The sequence below is a fragment of the Panthera tigris genome, chromosome C1 (genome assembly GCF_018350195.1).
Source record: "Panthera tigris isolate Pti1 chromosome C1, P.tigris_Pti1_mat1.1, whole genome shotgun sequence".
NCBI lineage: Eukaryota > Metazoa > Chordata > Mammalia > Carnivora > Felidae > Panthera > Panthera tigris.
The window spans coordinates 193,496,350-193,515,728 of NC_056667.1; the positions used below are offsets into that span (position 1 = coordinate 193,496,350).

The following is a 19,379-nucleotide window of genomic DNA, read 5'->3' on the forward strand; positions in this document are numbered from 1 at the left end:
GACTCGTCTCCAGAGCGCGCCCCGCTCCCGCCCCGGCCGCCGCCGCCGCGGTTTAACAGTCCGCCCGCTGCCCGCAGCTCCGGGCGGCTCGGGGACGGAACCCTGCCGTGGTGGAGGGGCAGTGGGCGGGGCGCGACGCCAGCCAATGGCAGCGGGGGAGGGGAAGCGCCATGCAAATGAGCGCGGGTGGCGGGGAAACCCCGGCAAGGGGCGGGGCCTGCATAAGCGACTTGGAGCGTTCTGGAAGTGGCTGAAGCGCAACGCCCGAGCCCTGGTGCAGAGGCACGGCGGCTCCCCGGGGGCGGGTTCCGGGTCGTTCTCGCTTCTTGCCTGTTCCCTTGCCAGCGGGAAACAGGCACGCGCGCGCGCGCACACACGCACCGAAAATACGGGCGGGCGACTTCCCGCCCTTGCTTTGCTATTTCTGTACCACCGTGACAGGAAAAGCAAATCGAAGGGAAAGTCGGGCTGCATGACGCCCTACCACCCGCGCTGGGGCTGCGCCGGCTCCTGGCGTCCCGATCATCCCGTGTTGCGACTTGTGGGGCAAGTTTTAAAGCTTTGTCACAGTTGCCAAATCTATAAATCTCCTTGCGTTTGCTTGTATACACGCTCTGCGCTCAAATCCAAAGTCCTAATTCTGTACGACCGTCGAGAGGCCCTGAAATAGGGTGACAAAACTGTCCTGGATCCAGCTGGGTCGTTTTATGGTAAAACTCAGGAGCCGCTCGCTCAAGCATTTTTAAATCTGCACAAAGCTAGTTTGAGTGGCGGTAGAGTTAGCTCTGTACCGCAGTAGCGCAAATAAATAAACCGGGTTTTGTGTGGAGATAGTTGGCCAGGGACACATAAAAACGTTTCTGAGAGTTGCACCTGGCCCACCGCTCCACTCACAACTAAACTACACCCGGACATTTCCCCACACGCGCACTTTTTTTTTTTTTTTAAATAAACTTTTTAAAATCTAACTCCTTAGATGATGTACTACAGGTTTTCTTAAGCGCCTAATTTACACATAAAAAGATTTAGGGAATAAAGCACACTAGAATTTTAGCTCCAAAAAGACAAATGGCATTATTTCAACCTTATTAATTGGATAAGATCATGGCAGGGGGAGGGGGGAGTCCAAGGAATTGGAGTTACAACAAAGGGTAAGGCATAACACAGATTACTGGAATTAGAAAATAACTGCCTCGTTCTCGATTTTTCTAGTGGATTGGGCCGTTAGTGAAATACTTTCTATGACAAGCTGCATTTATAGCAGAGAATGCTTTCTGAAAATTGTTCATGACAATAATTGCACCTTCATATGGGGTAAGGGAAGAGTTTCAGGAAATTGATTTACCTTCACTGGAATAAAAATTGTAAGCGAATAGTGTGTTATGAAAATAGTTAAATCAATAATTACTTATTGGATATTTACTATATTCAAAAGGTTGTCCTTGTCCTTTTGGACAGAAATGCAAAAATAAGACATTAAAGTGTTTTATTTATTTTTTGAGTTTATTTTTGAAAGAGAGAGAGTGAATGGGGGAGGGGCAGACAGAGAGGGAGAGAAAGAGAATCTCAAGACGACTCCGAGCCACCAGCACAGAGCCCATTGTGGGGCTCAAACTCAGGAAACAGTGGTATCTGATTTTGGCCAAAACCAAGAGTTGGAAGCCTAACCAACTGAGCCACCCAGGTGCCCCTAAATGTTTTATTTTTTAATTAACAGTCTGAGAAGTCAAATGAGTGTTGAGGTAGTTCAAAGGAAAATTTTAATTTGAGCTGGATATTTTTAAAGACTTTGGGCAGAGAAGAGAGAAGACATCAATCAGGAGATAGTATCTTTGAGTAGAGGTGGTGTTTATGATATCATTGGCCTTGAAAAGTACATGTCAACTAGACTGAGTAAATCTTGAATAGCAGGAATTCAGATTTTAACCTGAAGGAATTGTAGTGCATTCAAATGAGTGGAGGATACAGTTTTCTTTTATGAAATAATTATCATTTATGAAAACAAAGTATTCATGTACTTACTAAATGTTTATTGCACACATGTTTTGTGATGGGTACTGGAGATACGGCCATAAACAAAGTTCCTGCCCTGGTGGAATTTGTAGAGGATGGTACAGGCATTAAGCTTTGTAATTAAACAAGTTATAATTCAGAAGGTGTTTTTACATACATTATCTAGTTTGTTCATCAAACAACCCGAAGATAGGCTATTTCCAATACTCCAGGTTAAATCTTCTATCTTGTGGTCAGTCCTACAGCCTGCCAAATTTGTAGACCTTAAATAAATATTTCAATCAAAGCCATCATTCAAATATAAGTTCTCATTTCTTTCATATTCAGTTCTTGAACCTTCAAAAATAATAGAAATTTGGGGGGGTAGGAAGTGATTAATAATACAGGTTTGGTCTAAAAAAATGTAGAAAAACCAAGGGGCGCCAGCGTGGCTCACTCGCTTAAGTGTTCAACTTCAGCTCAGGTCATGATCTCATAGTTCATGAGTTCCAGCCTCATGTCAGGCTCTGTACTGACAGCTCAGATGGAGCCTGGAGCCTGCTTCTGATTCTGTGTCTCCCTCTCTCTCTGCCCCTCCCCCAACAAGCACTCTGTCTCTCTGTCTCTCCCTCTCAAAAATAAATAAACATTAAAAAAAATATTAAAAAGTAAAAATAAAAAATGTAGAAAAGCCCAAAGAAGAAAAGCACAGTCATCTGTAAATCCTGCTGTACTTTATATGTATGAGATGATATTGCACACAGTTGTTTGTGGGTTTTTTTGCCCCACTTAACCGAATATTAAGCACATTATCTATTGACACTGGACATTACTCTAAATACTCTAATATTTGTAGCATATGCATGATGATTTTCCAGAAATGTAGAATACCAAAGCTCTTTAATATGAAAGCTGACATATTGAACCATTTCTCAAACTGTTTTCCATATTCCTTATTCTGCAAATCCTGAAAAATGCACATAGTTAATTTTTTTTTAGCAAGGATATATTATTATAAAGAGGGTACATTAAAGACATTCTGATTTCTAAGAAAAAATATAACGATGGCTAGGAGACTTACAGAATCCAGCAAGAACAAGGAGAAGGGAAGGGCACCATTCTTGCTGACATAATTATTACCTGTCTAGAAGCACATAAAAGTGTCCAGGTAAGCAGTATTACAATGATTTCATGAGATAAACTTCTCTCCTCAACACTGGTTTTTATTCTGTCACTCTTTTCATTCAGGAAACATGTGTGCAGCATTTAATATACAGCTGACATTATGATAAATGCTAGTGATACAGGAAAAAGATCATATTCTAGTCTCAAGCAGGACACAGTCAAGGAGGAGTTACAAGTGCATCCTTTTCTCTCTTCCCTGTTCTATTTTTCCCCATGGTACCTTCCACCATCTAACAACACTGATTTTGATTCTTTTGTTTTTCATTGTCTTGTCTCTCTGGGTAGAATGTAAACTCCATGAGGTCACGAACTTTTACTGTTTTGCTCACTGCTGTATCCCCAGATCCTAGGCAGGGCCCAGCACATGTAGGTTTCCAATACATATTTGTTGAATGCATGCATGCATTTAATTCTCACATTTTGCAAAGTGAGTTTTATATTCATTTTCCAGGTTGGGGTGTGTGTGGGGGGAAGCAACTCAGTGAGGTTAAATAATGTATTCAAATTCTCACACTAATAAGGTATGGCCAATGTGGGATGTGAAGACAGACCTGCCCAGCTCCAAATCCAGAGTCTCTTCCCCACGACCTCTCATGGAACAGAAAGCTAATTTGAAAGCCTGTACGATTTATTCCAAAAATTTCCATGCCCAGGGCAAGTGTTCTCCACTTTTATATGCTAGTATATTTAATTCCTTCGTTTTACGGTCATGTTTACAGAGTGGGATAGGAGAAGTAGCAGGGCTAATAGATGATAACTCCTATTCAGGGTAGATTTACCTCGAACTAGTCAGTGTCAACAACAAGCAGACAAAGGGCAGGGCTACGTAGCCAGAGCTATAAGATTCTTAGAACCAGGGCAGGATACAAGAGTGGCCAGAACTGGCCCATGCCTGTAGGGGAATAAAAAATGACTCTTCATGTATACAGATAGCAACTTTATTCACAATAGCCCCAAACTGGAGACAACCCTAAGAACCATCACCTGCTAAAAAGTTAAAAAATGGTGGTACATCCATATAATGAAATATTGCTCGGCAATAAAAAAGAAAAAAAATATATTGATATACAGAACAACATAGATGAGTCTCAAACAGTATGCTGAATGAAAGAAGCCAGACTCAAAAGAGAGTAAATATTTTATGATTCCATTTATATAAAGCTCTAGAAAATTCAAATTTAACCTATCATGACAGAAAGCAGTTGCTTAGGCCTGGGGTAGGGGGAATTGGCCAGGATAAGTATAAAGGGTGGTGGAAATATTCTATAATTTGACCATTTTGGAAGTTAAATGGGTGCATGCATTTGTCAAAACTCATCAAACCATACTTAAAACAGGTACATGCCAATGTCTGAGAATTATACTTCAATAAACTTGATTTTTAAAACAAGGACTCTGCTTGAAGTCAACTCAGAAATTTGAAGGAGCATTGAGTCCAAAATGCAGGCAGAAAAATTAAAAATCAGTCTGTATTGTTAGGATGCAGATAATCCATATGAAATGTATCCAAAAGCCCAAAATAATGACCACTGTAAGCAAAAGAGTTGATTATCTCTGTTATATTTTGCTGATTCTGAAACACATTTTTTTGTTACAATTTAACATTTCTGAAATTGAAATAACCTCAGTGCTGGTGCAATAAGAATTCATTATATCAGTTTGACTGGTAATGGGCTTTCTTAATAATGCATATAATGATGCACCTTAAGAGTTAATGCAACATTGGAAAAAAAAAAAGTTTAAAGGTAGGTAGCCCCAAGCTGATATAGAAACTCCACAAGGTCACCAAGGACCCAGGCTGCTTTCTATTATTCTCTTCTGCCATTCTCAGTCTTGACTTCATTCTCAAAGTAACTTCATGGTCCAGATGGCTCCTGAGACCATGCCACCAGCACTCCAGCCACCATATCCACTTACCAGGCAGCAGATAGGAAAAGGACGCAAGGGAAACAGAGCTTTTAAGTCTCTCTCTTCCTCTTCTGACGTCCCTCTCCACAATTCTACAGTTTGTTCTTGTGGATATATCTAGTTGCAAGAGAGACTAACAAATACAACTAAAGCTGAACACATTGTTACCTCCAATAATGCATGGATTATTAGGAATAATGTAGGATCACTTAGAAAGAAAGGGAGAATAGATGTTGGTTAGTCAATGGTTTCCACCAATTCGCAAAGCAAAATGTCTAAAACTGGAGCTGCTAAATGTAGCAAGCTGCTAGGGGTTGAAAGGATATCAAACAAACAAACAAAAACACCTAAAGAAATTTTTTGAACTACATTCCCTTTTCAGGCTCTGTGGCTGTGTCCAGGAGTGTTGAGAATGATGAACACACTGATGAAATTAGAAAGAATAATGGTGCATCCGTCTGCAAAAGTAGGTTAGGACCAAAATGTAGAAGGCTTCGAGGCAAGACACTAAGTAAGGAATATAAAGTTCAGTAACAGTGGAACCATTGAAGATTATTGTATAAGTAAGTGAAATGATAAAAGCTTTGTTTTCAGAACACTAATCTCATAGGTGCTTCACTAAAGAAGTGTATCTGGAAATGCTGGTCAGACATCACCACACTCAAAAAACTATCCCAACATTCTGATTCATTTCACCTGAAATCTGAACATCATGGTATTTCTTGGGATCACTAGTGTTACATTTCTATTGTATTAGTTCTATTTCCTCAGTTACATGTCAATTGTAAGAACATATGAAATTTGTATTTGTCAAGATGGGTCAGGTTAGGAAGCAGTAATGAAAAACACCCAAGTCAATGATTTGAGACCAAAAAAAAGTTTGTTTCTATCTCACACAAGTCTGTTGCAGGTACAGGCAACTATCCAGAGCCCTTTTCTGCCATATGTTGGATCTGTATTCCATGCTTTGATCTTCTGTCACTTCATCACTTCTACAAGTGCTGCCACAGGGTAAGACACACACATCCCTTGTATCCAAAATTCATTGGCAAGGACTAGTCACATGGCTCTGCCCAATTGCAAGATAACCAGGAAATATAAATTTCTCACGTGCCCAGAAAGGAGACTTGTGCATGGATGAATATTAAAACTCTACTAATAAAGTCCCATCAAAAAATTCTTAAATGGCACCAACAAATGAGACATTGTCTCATTTGAGATGTGACAATCTTCAAGGCAAGTTTGTAGTTTTTTGGGTTTTTTTTTTTTCAGAGACTTAAAAAATATTTATTTGAGAGAGAGATAGAGAGAGACAGAGAGACAGAGTGGGAACAAGTGGGGAGGGGCAGAGAAGAGGGTGGGGGACAGAGGATCCAAAGCTGGCTCTGTGCTGATAGCAGAGAGCCCAATGCAGGGCTTGTACTCACAAACTGTGAGATCATGACCTGAACCGAAGTCAGACGTTTAACCGACTGAGCCACCTGGGAGCCCCTAGTTTGTGGTTATTATAGCAGGTATGTGTTAGTTGCCTATTTGGTTTCTATCCCACAATTTCCTTTTCCTAACATTCTCCTGATTTTCATGCTGGTTTCCAGCCCTCCACCAAGCTGATGTACTCTGAGTGAATCTGCTCCTACCACTACGCTTCAAAGTGGGCCCAAATTGGCTTGGGTCAATTAATGCATTTCATTTCCCTTGGCACAGTCATTGGCTCAAAGGTGGGCATGTGACTAAAACTAGCTCCATGAGACTAAATTTCAGCTCTTATGGCCAAAATGCTGGGCAGAAGTGCATTCCTTCACTCTAGACATGAATAATAAAGACCATCCCATGACCATTAGAGGAGCCACTTTTAAAATGAGGCCTATACTATAAATGACAGAACACAGAGATGAAAAGAAACTAGTAAAGTGGGTCCTTAGTGACAAAACTAAGGTGTTTGGTCAACCTGTTTTGAGTCTGCCCTGTCTCTGAGGTTTCCAGTTTCAGGAGCCCTTCTTACATTTTTTGAGTCAAATTTGATTTGGGTTTTCTGTTTCTTGCAGCAGAAAACATTCTATCAATCTAAATTTCTACTGTAAAATGGAACATACTATCTCTTGATAAACTTATGTTGAATTTATATTTAAGGACAAGACTGAAGAAAAAGTACAATTTTTAGCAATCATAATATATTCAAGATATTTTTATTAAACAGAAGTTAAAAAAAATGCCTGGGTAGCTCAGTTGGTTAAACATCTGACTTTGGCTAAGGTCATAATCTCATGGTTTGTGAGTTCGAGCCCTGCTTTTGGTGAGCCCTGCCTGTCTCCTTCTCTCTCTTTCTCCCTCTCTCTGCCTTTCACTCACTTGCGCTCTCTATCAAATGAATGAATGAATGAATGAATGAATGAATAAATAAATAAATAAATTTGGTAGTAGTTTAGAACTAGAAAGACGTCGCTAAAATAAACTAGGGATATTTGGAAAAATGGCTAAATTCAGCTCTAAGGCAGAATTTGTACATGATAAGTATGGGAAATTTTGTTGTGCCAGACAGCAAGCACACTATCAGAAATAACAAGGTCATGTCAAAATGATTCAGCATTACATGATGCCTGGTATTTGTTTGTTTTTTTAATTTTTTTTTTACTGTTTATTCATTTTTTGATAGAGACAGAGTGAGCAGGGGAGGGGCAGAGAGAGAGGGAGACAGAATCTGAAGCAAGCTCCAGGCTCTGAACTAACCACACAGAGCCTGACGCAGGGCTCGAACTCACAGACCAAGAGATCATGACCTGAGCTGATGACTGAGCCACCCAGGCGCCCCTGGTATTTGTTTTAAAATAATCCATGACAGAGGTACCTTAGTGGCTCAGTCGGTTAAACAGCCAGCTCTTGGTTTCAGCTCAGGCCTTGATCTTGCAGTTTCATGAGTTCAGCCCCGCATCAGGCTCTGCACACTGACAGCACAGAGCCTGCTTGGGATTCTCCCTCTCTCTCTGCCCCCGTCCCACTCACACACTCTCTGTCTCTCTCAGAACACATAAATAAACTTAAAAAAATAAAGAATCCATGACAGTAGGGGCTATATAGTGCTACAAGGTGACTAAAGATTAGTCATGAGTTGATAATTGTCAAAGTTGGGTGATGTATACATGGTGCTTTATTTTATTGTTCTCCTGACTTTTGTACATGTTTGACATTTTTTATAATAAAAAAGAAAAAAAAAATAGGAACAAACTTGCAGAAACTCTTACTGGCCTAAGATGAAACAATTCACACATCAGAAAGAATAATGATTGTAATTAACTAAAATACATCAACATTTCCAAGATCCCTGAGTTCTTATTGAAGCCATTATCATTGGAGGTTCTTGGGACACCCACTCATACTCTAAAAACTGATAAAAGGAAAACAAAAATCAAGAATTTATTTGGCTTTAACTTACAAATTCTATTTCAGGATGTGGCAGCCATGGAGGTGCAATTCTCAGATCTCCCTTCAGGAAAGAACTTGCCACTTTGTTGTAGGGAATACGGTTAACTGAGCCTCTAGCTGTTAGCACCTCAGGATCCACATTAGCTTTTGAGCTGAGGCCAGGCTCTTTCCAGGCAGTCGCTGGACAATGACTGAGCAGGGAAGAAGAACAAGGGGCTGACCATTTAAGACAAATGTGGGACTCTTCTAATAAAGAGTCTTAACTCCAGAGCTCCTCACTGGGCTGTGCAAGACTTCGTCAGATCTGCTTCATGGTCTAAGGCTCTTTTCTCCTTTCCCACTGACTTCCTTCCATTTTCGTCTTTCACAGATGTTACCTCTCAAAAAACCTCTTGCACTTGTGTCTCCACTTCTGGTTCCTAGACAACTCAAAGCACACACAGACTAAACAAAAAATTGATGAAAATTCTTCTTAATGAAAGTTCATTAATGCAAAAGGAGTTAAAAATTAGAAAACCATCCTTTACCTACCTAACATACCTAATGAATGTTAAAGCCATTAGGTAAAATGTTGACAGGGAATTTCATGGAAATATCAGAGTAATACTATCTTAATCCACTGATCAATCTCAGTATCTCTAAAAGTGAGACAACTAGATATTATGTGTCTTCTGGCACAATGCAATAGAATATTCACAGCACCATTTACTAAGTTTTCTGGGCAAAAATATTGAGACTGAATCTAATCAAGCCTTTAGCTCTACCAGTGTATAGTAAACATAGGGAATAAAGGGATAAGTTAAAAATCACCATGAAAGATCAGTCAGGTAAATCAATAATGGTGGATATTTTACAAAACAAATGACTAGGCTTTTTTTTCCCCAACAAATCGATGGCATGGAGGAAAAATAATTCTCAATTCATTTTTTGAGGTTAGCATTATTGTGAGAGCAAAACCAGGCAAAGACAGTTCAAGAAAAGAAAATTACAGCTAAATATTCCTTATGAAGATAGATGCAAAAATCCCCAGTAAATATATCAAATAGAACGAAGCAATATATAAAAATCATAACACACAATGACCGTATGGGGTTTATCCCAGAAATGCAAGGTTGGTTCAATACTTAAAATACAATCAATGTAATTTATATTAATAATCCAAGGAAGAAAAACTATATGATCATATCAATTGATGTAGAAAAGCATTTGACAGAATTTGATATCCATTAATGTAAAAAACTCTCATCAAATTAGGAATACTATAAAACCTTTTAAACCTGATCAAGGGTATCTACTAAAAATCTACTTAAAGAAAATCTGCATTTAATGTGAAAGCCTGAATGCTTTCCTCCTAAGATCAGAAACAAACAAGGAGGTACATTTTCACAACTCCTATGCAATGTTGTAGAGGAAGTCCTAATAAGTACAATAAGAGAAAAAGAAAGAAAGAAATGAAAGGAGGGAGGGGGAAGAAAGAGAGAAGAAACGAAAGAGAGAAGAAAAAAAAAAACGAAAGAAAAAAATAATAAAAGATACACAGGTTAAAAAGAAATAAAACTGTCCCTATTCATGAATGACATTATTGTCTATATAGAAAATCCCAAGGAATCTGCAAAACAAAACAAAACAAAACACAACACTCTGGACTTCATAGATGACTTTAGCAGATGCAAAGTCAAAAAACAACAAAACACATTCAGAATCTCCATGTTGAAAACTACAAAATGTTTTAGAAATAAATCAAAGAAGGGGCACCTGGTGGCTCAGTTGGTTAAGCATCTGACTCTTGGTTTCAGCTCAGGTCATGACATCATGGTTTGTGAGTTCAAGCCCTGTGTCTGGTTCTGTGCTGACAGTGCAGAGCCTGCTTACAATACTCTCTCTCTCTCTCTCTCTCTCTCTCTCTCTCTGCCCCTCCCCTGCTCACATGTTCTCTCTCTCTCTCAAAATAAATAAATAAACTTTAGAAAAAAGAAATAAATCAAAGAAGATCTAAATAAATTGAAACATTCCCAAATTCCCATTCATGAATTGTAAAATCCAACATAGTAAAAGTGGCAATTCCCTCCAAAGTGATTTATAGATTTACTATAATTCCAATCCAAAACCCTAAAAGGATTTTTTTTTGTAGATACAAAGATTGAAAAATTTGCATGGAAAGGTAAGAGGATTAGAACAGCCAAAACAATTTTGAAAAAGAAGAAGAAAGTTAGAGGAATCCCATTATCTGGAATTTTAAGACTTTCCATAAAACCACTACAACCAAGACAAAGAGGGAGATATATAGATCAATGAAACTGAACTGAGTCCATAAATAAACCCAGACAAATATGGTCAACTGATTTTTGACACAAGTACAAAGGAAAACCAATGAAAAAAAAAGATATTCTTTTCAACAAATGGTACTGAAAGAATTAGACATCTATAAGCAAAAAAAAAGTAATGACATAAATCTCATATCTTATAAAAATTACCAAATGGAACACAGACCTAAATGAACAATGTAAAATAAAAAATTCTTAGAAGAAAACAGGAGAAAAACTTTATGACTTGAGTGTGAGCAAAAAGTTCTTAGATATGATACCAAATTCATGATCCATAGAAGAAAAAATTTCCAAATTCATCAAAATTAAAAATGTTTGCTCTATAATATCCACTTCAGAACTAGCTACAAGGGGTGTCTGGGTGGCTCAGTTGGTTAAGCAACTGACTCTTGGTTTTGGTTCAGGTCATGATCTCACAGTTTGTGGGTTTGAGCCACGCTTCAGGCTCCATGCTGGCAGTGCAGAGTCTGCTTGGGATTGTCTTTCTCTCCCTCTCCCTCTCATTCCCTCTCTCTTTCTCTTAAAAATAAATAAATAAACTTAAAAAACAAGAGAGAGAGAACTAGCTACAGATAGAGAGAAAATATTTACAAATCACATATCCGACAAAGGACTTGTATCCATTGAGGAGGAGCCAGAGACTGACGACCTTGCACATTTCCACACAGAATACTTGGTGAGCCCCCTGGAACACGAGAGCATGGGAGACTTGTGAGGTGCTGCTACAAGCTGTTTCTCAATGGCTTCCCTATCTACCCAGACAGCCCTCATTGTTTCAGGTTCTTATGGGGTATGAGGTTTTTCTGCCTTGTCACCCGTAAGGCACACCTACAGCTATAAAAGTAATGAGCAGCCATCATGGAATGGAATCTGCAGCAAGAGAGTGTCCCCTCATTCCTACTATAGTCATCTGGCTTCTTTTGTTTCAGTGTCATCCCACACAAAGGCCACAGAGAGTGGATACCTTTAAGCTACTCATCTTTTAACTCTGTGTAAACAGTAAATTTAGTCAAAAAAGGGCTCATTGTTTATTTACTGGCTGAATCTGTCAGCCTGGCTTTGCCTTGTGCTTGACAGTATTAGAATAGATAAAGAATTCTTGAAGTTTAATATTAAGAACAAGCAACCCAACTAAAAAATGGGCAAAAGACCTGAACAGAAAATTCACCAAAGAAGGTATATGGAAGGCAGTACTTACGAAAAGCTGTTCAATATCATTAGGCATTAGGGGAATGCAAATTAAAGCCACAGTACCATATCACTGCATACTTATTAGAATGACTAAAATAAAAAATGCAGTGCTATAGAAGATTCAGAGCAACTGGAACTCTTGCATTGTTGGTGGGGAGCAAAATGGTTCAAGTATTCTGGAAAAACAGCTTGGCATTTTCTAGAAAGTTAAACATACAATTACCTTTATGACCTAACAATACCTTTCCTGGGTATTTAATCTCAGCAACCAAAATGTTGTAAAGCAGATGAATGAATGAATAAACTGTAGCCCATCCACAAAGTGACATACTATTTAGCACTAAAAAAAGGAACACCCTATTCACACAACATGCATAAACATTAAATTCATTTTGCTAAGAGAATGAAACCATTCTCAAGAAGTTACATGCTGTATGATTCCATTTTTATGACAGTCCTGAAACAACAAAACCATAATAGAGAACAGATTGGTGGTAAAGGGGGAAGGAGAGTTAGAGGCACAAGAGAAGGTGTGACTATAAAGGATACAAGGTATTTTTTGGGGGTAATGGAACTGTGGTAGGGCTTGCATGAATCTATTTACATGTTACATTCAGAGAACCAAAAAAGGCAATTTTACTGTAGGTATATGTACCAAAAACAGGCACATTTACTACATGTTAATTTACAAAGTAAAATTTAAAAAGACAGAAACAAGAGAGAAGGGAGAATTGTTATAAGATTTAAGAGACAATAGGAAAAATGCAATTTGTGGACGTTGTTCAGATCCTGATTTGAACAAACCAACTACAAGAGGCATTCTTGATACAACCAAGAAAAAAAAATCTGTTTAATTTGTATCTATTTATTTTGAGACAGAGAGAGAGAGAGAGGGAGAGAGAGAACCCCAAGTAGATTCCACACTCAGCATAGAGCCCAATGCAGGGCTCCATCTCAGGACCCACAGGGAGGTCACAACCTAAGCAGGTGTCAACATATCAATAGCTACCCAGGAGTCCCAACCACAACACTTTTAATGTTGATTTGGAACTGGAAGTTAAATTTAAGTTTTTAATTATAATGATGGCCTTGTGGTTATGTAAAAAACAAATCTTCATCAGTTAGATATTTATTCTGAAATATACGTGTGTGTGTGTGTGTGTCTGTGTGTGTCTGTGTGTGAGAAATAGGATTAAGTCTGGGATGTGATTTTAAAAAAATTGAGAAAAAAAGTGGGGAAGGTACATTAGCAAATATTGAAGCTAGAGGTTCATCATACCATCTTTATTTTTTAGTATGTTTAAAGTTTTCTGTAATTTGTCTTAAAAATAGAAAATGAGATTTCAAAAAGAGAGTAGAACTTCCTTTCCACAGTTAGTATAAAGCAGAAGATATGATAGGCCTACAGGTGGTTTTCATCTCAATGTCAAATCTTTCCAATGACTCCAAATAAATAAATGCTGTGTGTGCCAAAAATAATACTGACATAAGAAAAAAAAAAAAGTCTCCTAGAAATCTTTCATCTTGAACAATGAACTCCTAAAATTACTAGATTAGTAAAGATTTGCAGTCAGATTTTAAAATAGCAAATCAAAACAGCTTCTTTTACATATTTCCACTTTCAACGACACTATCAAAGAAATAAAGGGCAAAAATAATTTTATAGCAATAATTATGATTCTAAAAACCTCAGCTAAAAACCAAAATTACTCAGGCTTTCCGATTCTCATTAATTATTTACACAGTGTGGCTTTCTTGCTGTGTTGGTCCAGTCTGTTCTTTTGAGCATTATTATTATTTATCATTTCTTGAGCACTTAGCACAGCGTGATATACAGATGACAAATTCCCTCCCTAGGGGACAACAATGAAAGCCACACAAGCAAAATACAAAGATTAGCTATTTAAGAAATGAAAACTACATGAAAGGTTAAAAAACACATTCTGTATTCCCTTTTTTTGCTTTCAGCTTTAAGCCCAGGATACAACACATATTTCTCTTAGGGGCCCAAAGCAAGAGTGAAATTGACAAGACAAAGAAAACAACTGGCTTAGAATAGATAGAAAACATCCTAGACATCATTCCAAAAAGATACCCTATCTTACAAATCCTTTTCCTTTCTGAGGTATAAAAATTACTAAAACCTATTCCCAGCTCTAGTGGACTGTAATAGCTTTGTGCGTGGTGTATGATTTAGGTCTGCCCAGCGACTTTTCTGTTCCCTTTTTTTTTTGATGATACCACTCTCTGCTTCAGGAACTGCTTCCCCTAGTCTGTGTATTCCTGATGAGACTGTCAATCATAATGCACCTTTCCCCTACCTTATAATGACATTGTGCTGAAAGCTGTAGGCCTAGAGAAGCCCAAGGTGATTTTTACAGACCGTGTAATGAAATTTCTCTACAGAGTCCATTAGGCCAATTTGCAAAAAAAAAAAAAAAAAAAAAAAAAAAAAAAAGTAAAATAAATGGAGGCAATGTAAGTGCTGGCAGTTCTAAGCCCCAGAACCAGGCTTTCTGAGACCCTGGTTCCTATAGTTCTTTACGTTGTATGAGCTACTCCACAATCCTTTTAAGCTACCACATTCGAATTTGTGCTTACAATAGTAAAAATTAGGTTTCTTTTGTCATTTGCACCTGAAAGAATCCTGAGAAGTTAAAAGAACTTACCCAAGGTCCAGTGTCTCCTAAAAAGTAGAGTCATTATTCAAACTCAGGTCTGTGCACCTCTACATAGTAGGCTTTTCTTACTATGGCAATTTACTTTTTATGCTACGGATGTTCCTAAAATCTAGTTTCATTAAGATTGAGAAAGGAAGGAAAAGGAGCTGGGAGGAGGGGGGTCCATCTGTCTAATTCAATCTGGTTTCTTGGTAATAGGAGGGAGGTGAAAATTTATTTTAACCTGTTTTGCCTGGTATTTAAGGTATATAAACAAGAACTCCAGGTTGGGACCATACAAACTTCTATCCAAGAGCAAACCAAAAGTGTGGAATTCTAGGAAAGAATGGTATCAAAGTATTTTCTCTTCCCTTTGCTCTACCCAGTTGTAATGGTTGCATTAAAAAAAACAATGTTTGATACCAATAATACCAAATAAAATGTTTAGGTTTTCTAAGTTTACCAAGAATACATCTATTTGTTTCCATTAAAACTGTCTTTATTCACTGTATTGCAAGTATATGTAAAAAGAAAAAAAAAGTACTGAAATAATTCTAGAAGAATACAAATTAAATTAATGGTTTGTTTTTTGATAATAATTACTTTTAAGTGTCAAATCAAATGTTTCATCACTTTCTTATTTTGTTTTATTTATTTTACTTTTTAAAAGATTTCATTTTTAAGTAATCTCCACACACAATATGGGGCTTGAACTAATATCCCTGAGATCAAGAGTCTCATGCTCTATCAACTCTGCGAGCCAGCCACACACCTCCTTGCCTTCCTATTTTAAATGTTTACTTTGTTATTGCAGTTATCATGATTTGAAAGCATCTTGTTGTTTTTATTTAGTTCTTACTTAATTTATTGTAGCTTACTTGTTTATTCACTTATTAGCAGGGATCTTGCCAGTTTCATTTGCCATCATATTTTTAACAGTTTAGCTTATAGAAGACACAATGTACTTGTTAAACAAATTTTTAAAAGTACACTGTTCCAAAATAAAAGTCACTGTTTTGGTATCTATAAATATACCAATATATTGAAACTAAAGGATGATAAATGATTCTGTGTTCTACTATAAATTAAACTGGGATGGTATCTGTTGAAAAGCCCAAGTGCCAGTAGATAAGAGAAACAACCACATTCTCTTTTTTTTTTTAATGTTTGTTTATTTATTTTTTTGAGAGAGAGAGAGCACAAGAGAGAGCAAGCTGGGGAGGGGCAGAGAGAGAGGGAAAGAGAAATCCCAAGCAGGCTCTGTGCTGTCAGCATAGTCTGAAGTGGGACTCGAACTCAAGACCTGAGCCCCAGAAACCAAGAGTCAGATGCTTAACCAACTAAGGCACCCAGGCACCTGATAAGCCACCACATTCTCTAGCTGGAGTTGGGCAAATGAATGCTCAGTTTGAGTCATAGTGGATCCAAGGCAATAAGGCAAGAGGGCTTCCTGCTTCCACTAAAAGCACTCATCACCGTTTCATAGAGACTCTTCATAAGCTTTTGTTTGAAGAAATGATTCTACTGCTTAGAAATAGGTTTAGGGGAGGGTGGTAGAAAACATTTGCATTGTATATTATATTTATTTTTCCCTTTCAAAGTCAATGATCTCTAACTGCTATTAATGTTTTTCTAGTATAATAACAAAACTATTGCTGTCTCAATTTGAAAGCAATTATTTTTTATTTATTTATTTATTTTAGAATTTTAGGGAAAAACCAAACACCAAGGTTTCTAGAATCAGAAAATCTTTGCCTTTTAGCTATATAAAAATTAAAAGTTAAGCCTATACTGGACAATTTTAGAATCTTTGAATTCAAAGATTTCTCCTATCATTGTACTAATCTCATATTTGATTTCTCTTTCAACAGAGAGAACATATAAAAACATGTTTAGCATTTCCTCCCTTTCCAGGTTGCATTCTATCTTGAGTAGATTTAAAAGCAGATTAGTTGTAATAGGATTCCAGGATGTGGGCAGATGTCTACTTGTCACGGATGATCTCTCTTGCAATCAGCTCCTTCATTATTTCATTGGTACCACCATAGATTGGCTGAGCGCGGGCATCCACATAAGCTCTAAGTAAATCAGAAGATGATTGAATGAATAAATAAAAGATATTGGAAGTTATAAGTTTTGTCTCAGCAGGAAACTATTGATTCCTTTAAAGTATTCATTTAATGAAATCCAAAAAATAAAAGTTCTCTATAAATTACTTTTTTTTTCAGTATGGCATTCATCCTAGATTTGTATAATTATCAAATTCTATTAAGGTACTGATCATTTGTACAGCTTTTAGTTTGCTTGATGTTTAGATTACAATTTAGATTACAATTTCAAAATAACATTATTTATTTTTGAGAGAGAGGGAGCATGAGCAGGGAAGGGACAGGGAGAGAGGGAGAGAGAATCCCAAGCAGGCTCTGAGCCATCAGCACAGAGCCCGATGCAGGGCTTGAATTCACGAACCTTGAGATCATGACCTGAGAAGAAACCAAGAGTTGGTCGCTTAACTGACTGAGCCACCCAGGAACCCCAATAATAACATTTATTAGTATGTTTCATTTGATTTAATTTTGTAAACTTTAGCACATATACTAGCATTCTAAAAAAGGCTGTTTCAGATTTAGAGTGGATAGAATGTCTCAATTTCTTATTATCTTTAATGTTTCCTTAAAAATGTTGAAATCCACTGGTTTTATAGGAAACAAAAGAGAAAAGAAAGTATCTATTTTCTAACATCCCTTAGATTTCACCACCACTGCTGCCATCAGGAGTATAAATCGATGCTTTAGAAAATATTACTTCCCACAAAGTTAACAAGTAACTTATTTTTTAGAAATGGTTAATAGTCATTCCAGTAATGTATGACATTAAAATACTGAGTAGCTGAGTTTACTCTCACACACACACACACACACACACACACACACACACACACACACACACGTTACCAGGAATTCACTTTCGGTAGCAAAGATAACAACCGTGATACTGTATAGTTGTTTTTACCTTTTCTCATTTCATTTTATCCTCTCAACTCCAGCATCAGGAAGGATAAATATTATTATTGTTTTGTAGGTAAGGGAACTGAGATGCAGCGTAGTTAATACACATATTAATTAATGGTTGTTATTTAGTGATCACATAACAGATAATTGGCAGGCTGGATTGAGAAGGTAGGTATCCTGCCACTTTGGCAAGTATCTTTTTTATTATATCATAGTATTTTCATTGGCCCAAGCATGTAGGATTAGTTATTGAGCTTTGGACTCAAATTCAAAGGCATTTTTTTTTTCAAGCATAGAATCTATTTTTGGTTTTTGCTTTTTATTTTTTAATGTTTTTTTAATTTAACATTTGAGACAAATTAAATATGCTGGCTCTCTAGGAACATGACCAATACTGGACTCTTCATATTCTTCATGGTACCTTATAAAAAGTAAGCATTCAGTAAATATTTACTGACTTAGTGTATTACCAAGGAATTTTAGAGTCTCAATACCTACTTTTTGTTGAAACTTGGAATCTAAAGACATTTGTATTTTCAAGTATATATATTTTTTCTTTTGAACAGATTTCATTGTTGCTCACAAAATCCAGCACTTGCAGATGGAGAATCTACGTGGCACTTTGGCCTACTTCAGCAATCTCAACGCTTTCAGACATTTTTGGATTGGATTGGGCTTTTTTTTTTCTTTTTTTCACATTAAAGAAATTCCAATGGAGTAGGTAATGAAAGAGATCAGTAGACCTTTTATAGGTTACTAATTAAATTCAGTCATCAACTAAAATTAACAGAGAAAGGCAGCAGAAGGAATGTTTAACCACACAGTGATGGAGCTCTGTATCTCAGGCTATTCTTCCTAGCATGGCAGAGAGGTCTTGAAACGGCAATGCTTAAGCCTCACCTCTTACAGGCCCCAAGCCTAATGAGTAAGAGTGAAATAAGTTCACTAGCTTAAGACCAGTTATTTAAAAAAAAACAACAACAAAATGAAACAAAGCAAAAAAAAAAAAAAAAAAAAAAAAAGCACCTGTTTTATCTGCAAAATCAAGACTCAGCAACACACACACATAAATACACAAATAAAATAGCTTAATCCGAGGATATAAGAAACACCATTAGAGTGATTTTTTTTCCTATCAAATCAAAATCTGTGCACTGCAACCACATAACCCCTAATGTGTCTAATCAGCCTTTGATATTATCTACTACTCTATCTCTTGTCAACTTATGAAAAGTTCTTTCCTTGTATCTCTGGGGTGAGAAATAGCAGTCTAGTTTAAAAGTTCATACAATCTTTGAACTAACAAACCGGCCAAGAAGGGGATTATTATTCTTGAAAGGAAATATAAGTCTCTCAAATTGAAACCAGGGATTTCAAATAAGCCATCAAGCTACAATTTTTGCTTGCTGCTGACCTGAAGGAATCGCCTCTAAGAAAACACAGAGCAAGACTTACTCTGCGCTCTAATCTTAAGTCATGTGGATGGGTGACCCCTCACCTCGTGTATCTTCCTTAGAACCCGAACTAGACTAGACAAACTAATCCACTACATGTTTACATTTCCAGCAGCGGTTGGAACAACACATTTAAGTATAAAAATAGAGACATTCATTATGATTTGACTTTCTTAGCATTGTGAATATTGTGAATAAGATGGATTAATACTATGAATAAAACATGAAAATGCA

At 37.2% G+C, this 19,379-nt stretch overlaps 1 protein-coding gene across 1 annotated transcript in view; it reads right to left on the reverse strand.

Annotated features, from left to right (window-relative positions):
• Nucleotides 1–15,976: 15,976 nt before the first annotated feature.
• ACADL (acyl-CoA dehydrogenase long chain) overlaps nucleotides 15,977–19,379 on the reverse strand; it is a 51,411-nt gene continuing 48,008 nt past the window's right edge. Inside the window, exon 11 of the mRNA XM_042995250.1 lies at nucleotides 15,977–16,758. Within this exon, the coding sequence (XP_042851184.1) occupies nucleotides 16,665–16,758 (94 nt within the window). The 3' untranslated portion in view covers nucleotides 15,977–16,664. The remainder of the gene's footprint in view (nucleotides 16,759–19,379) is intronic.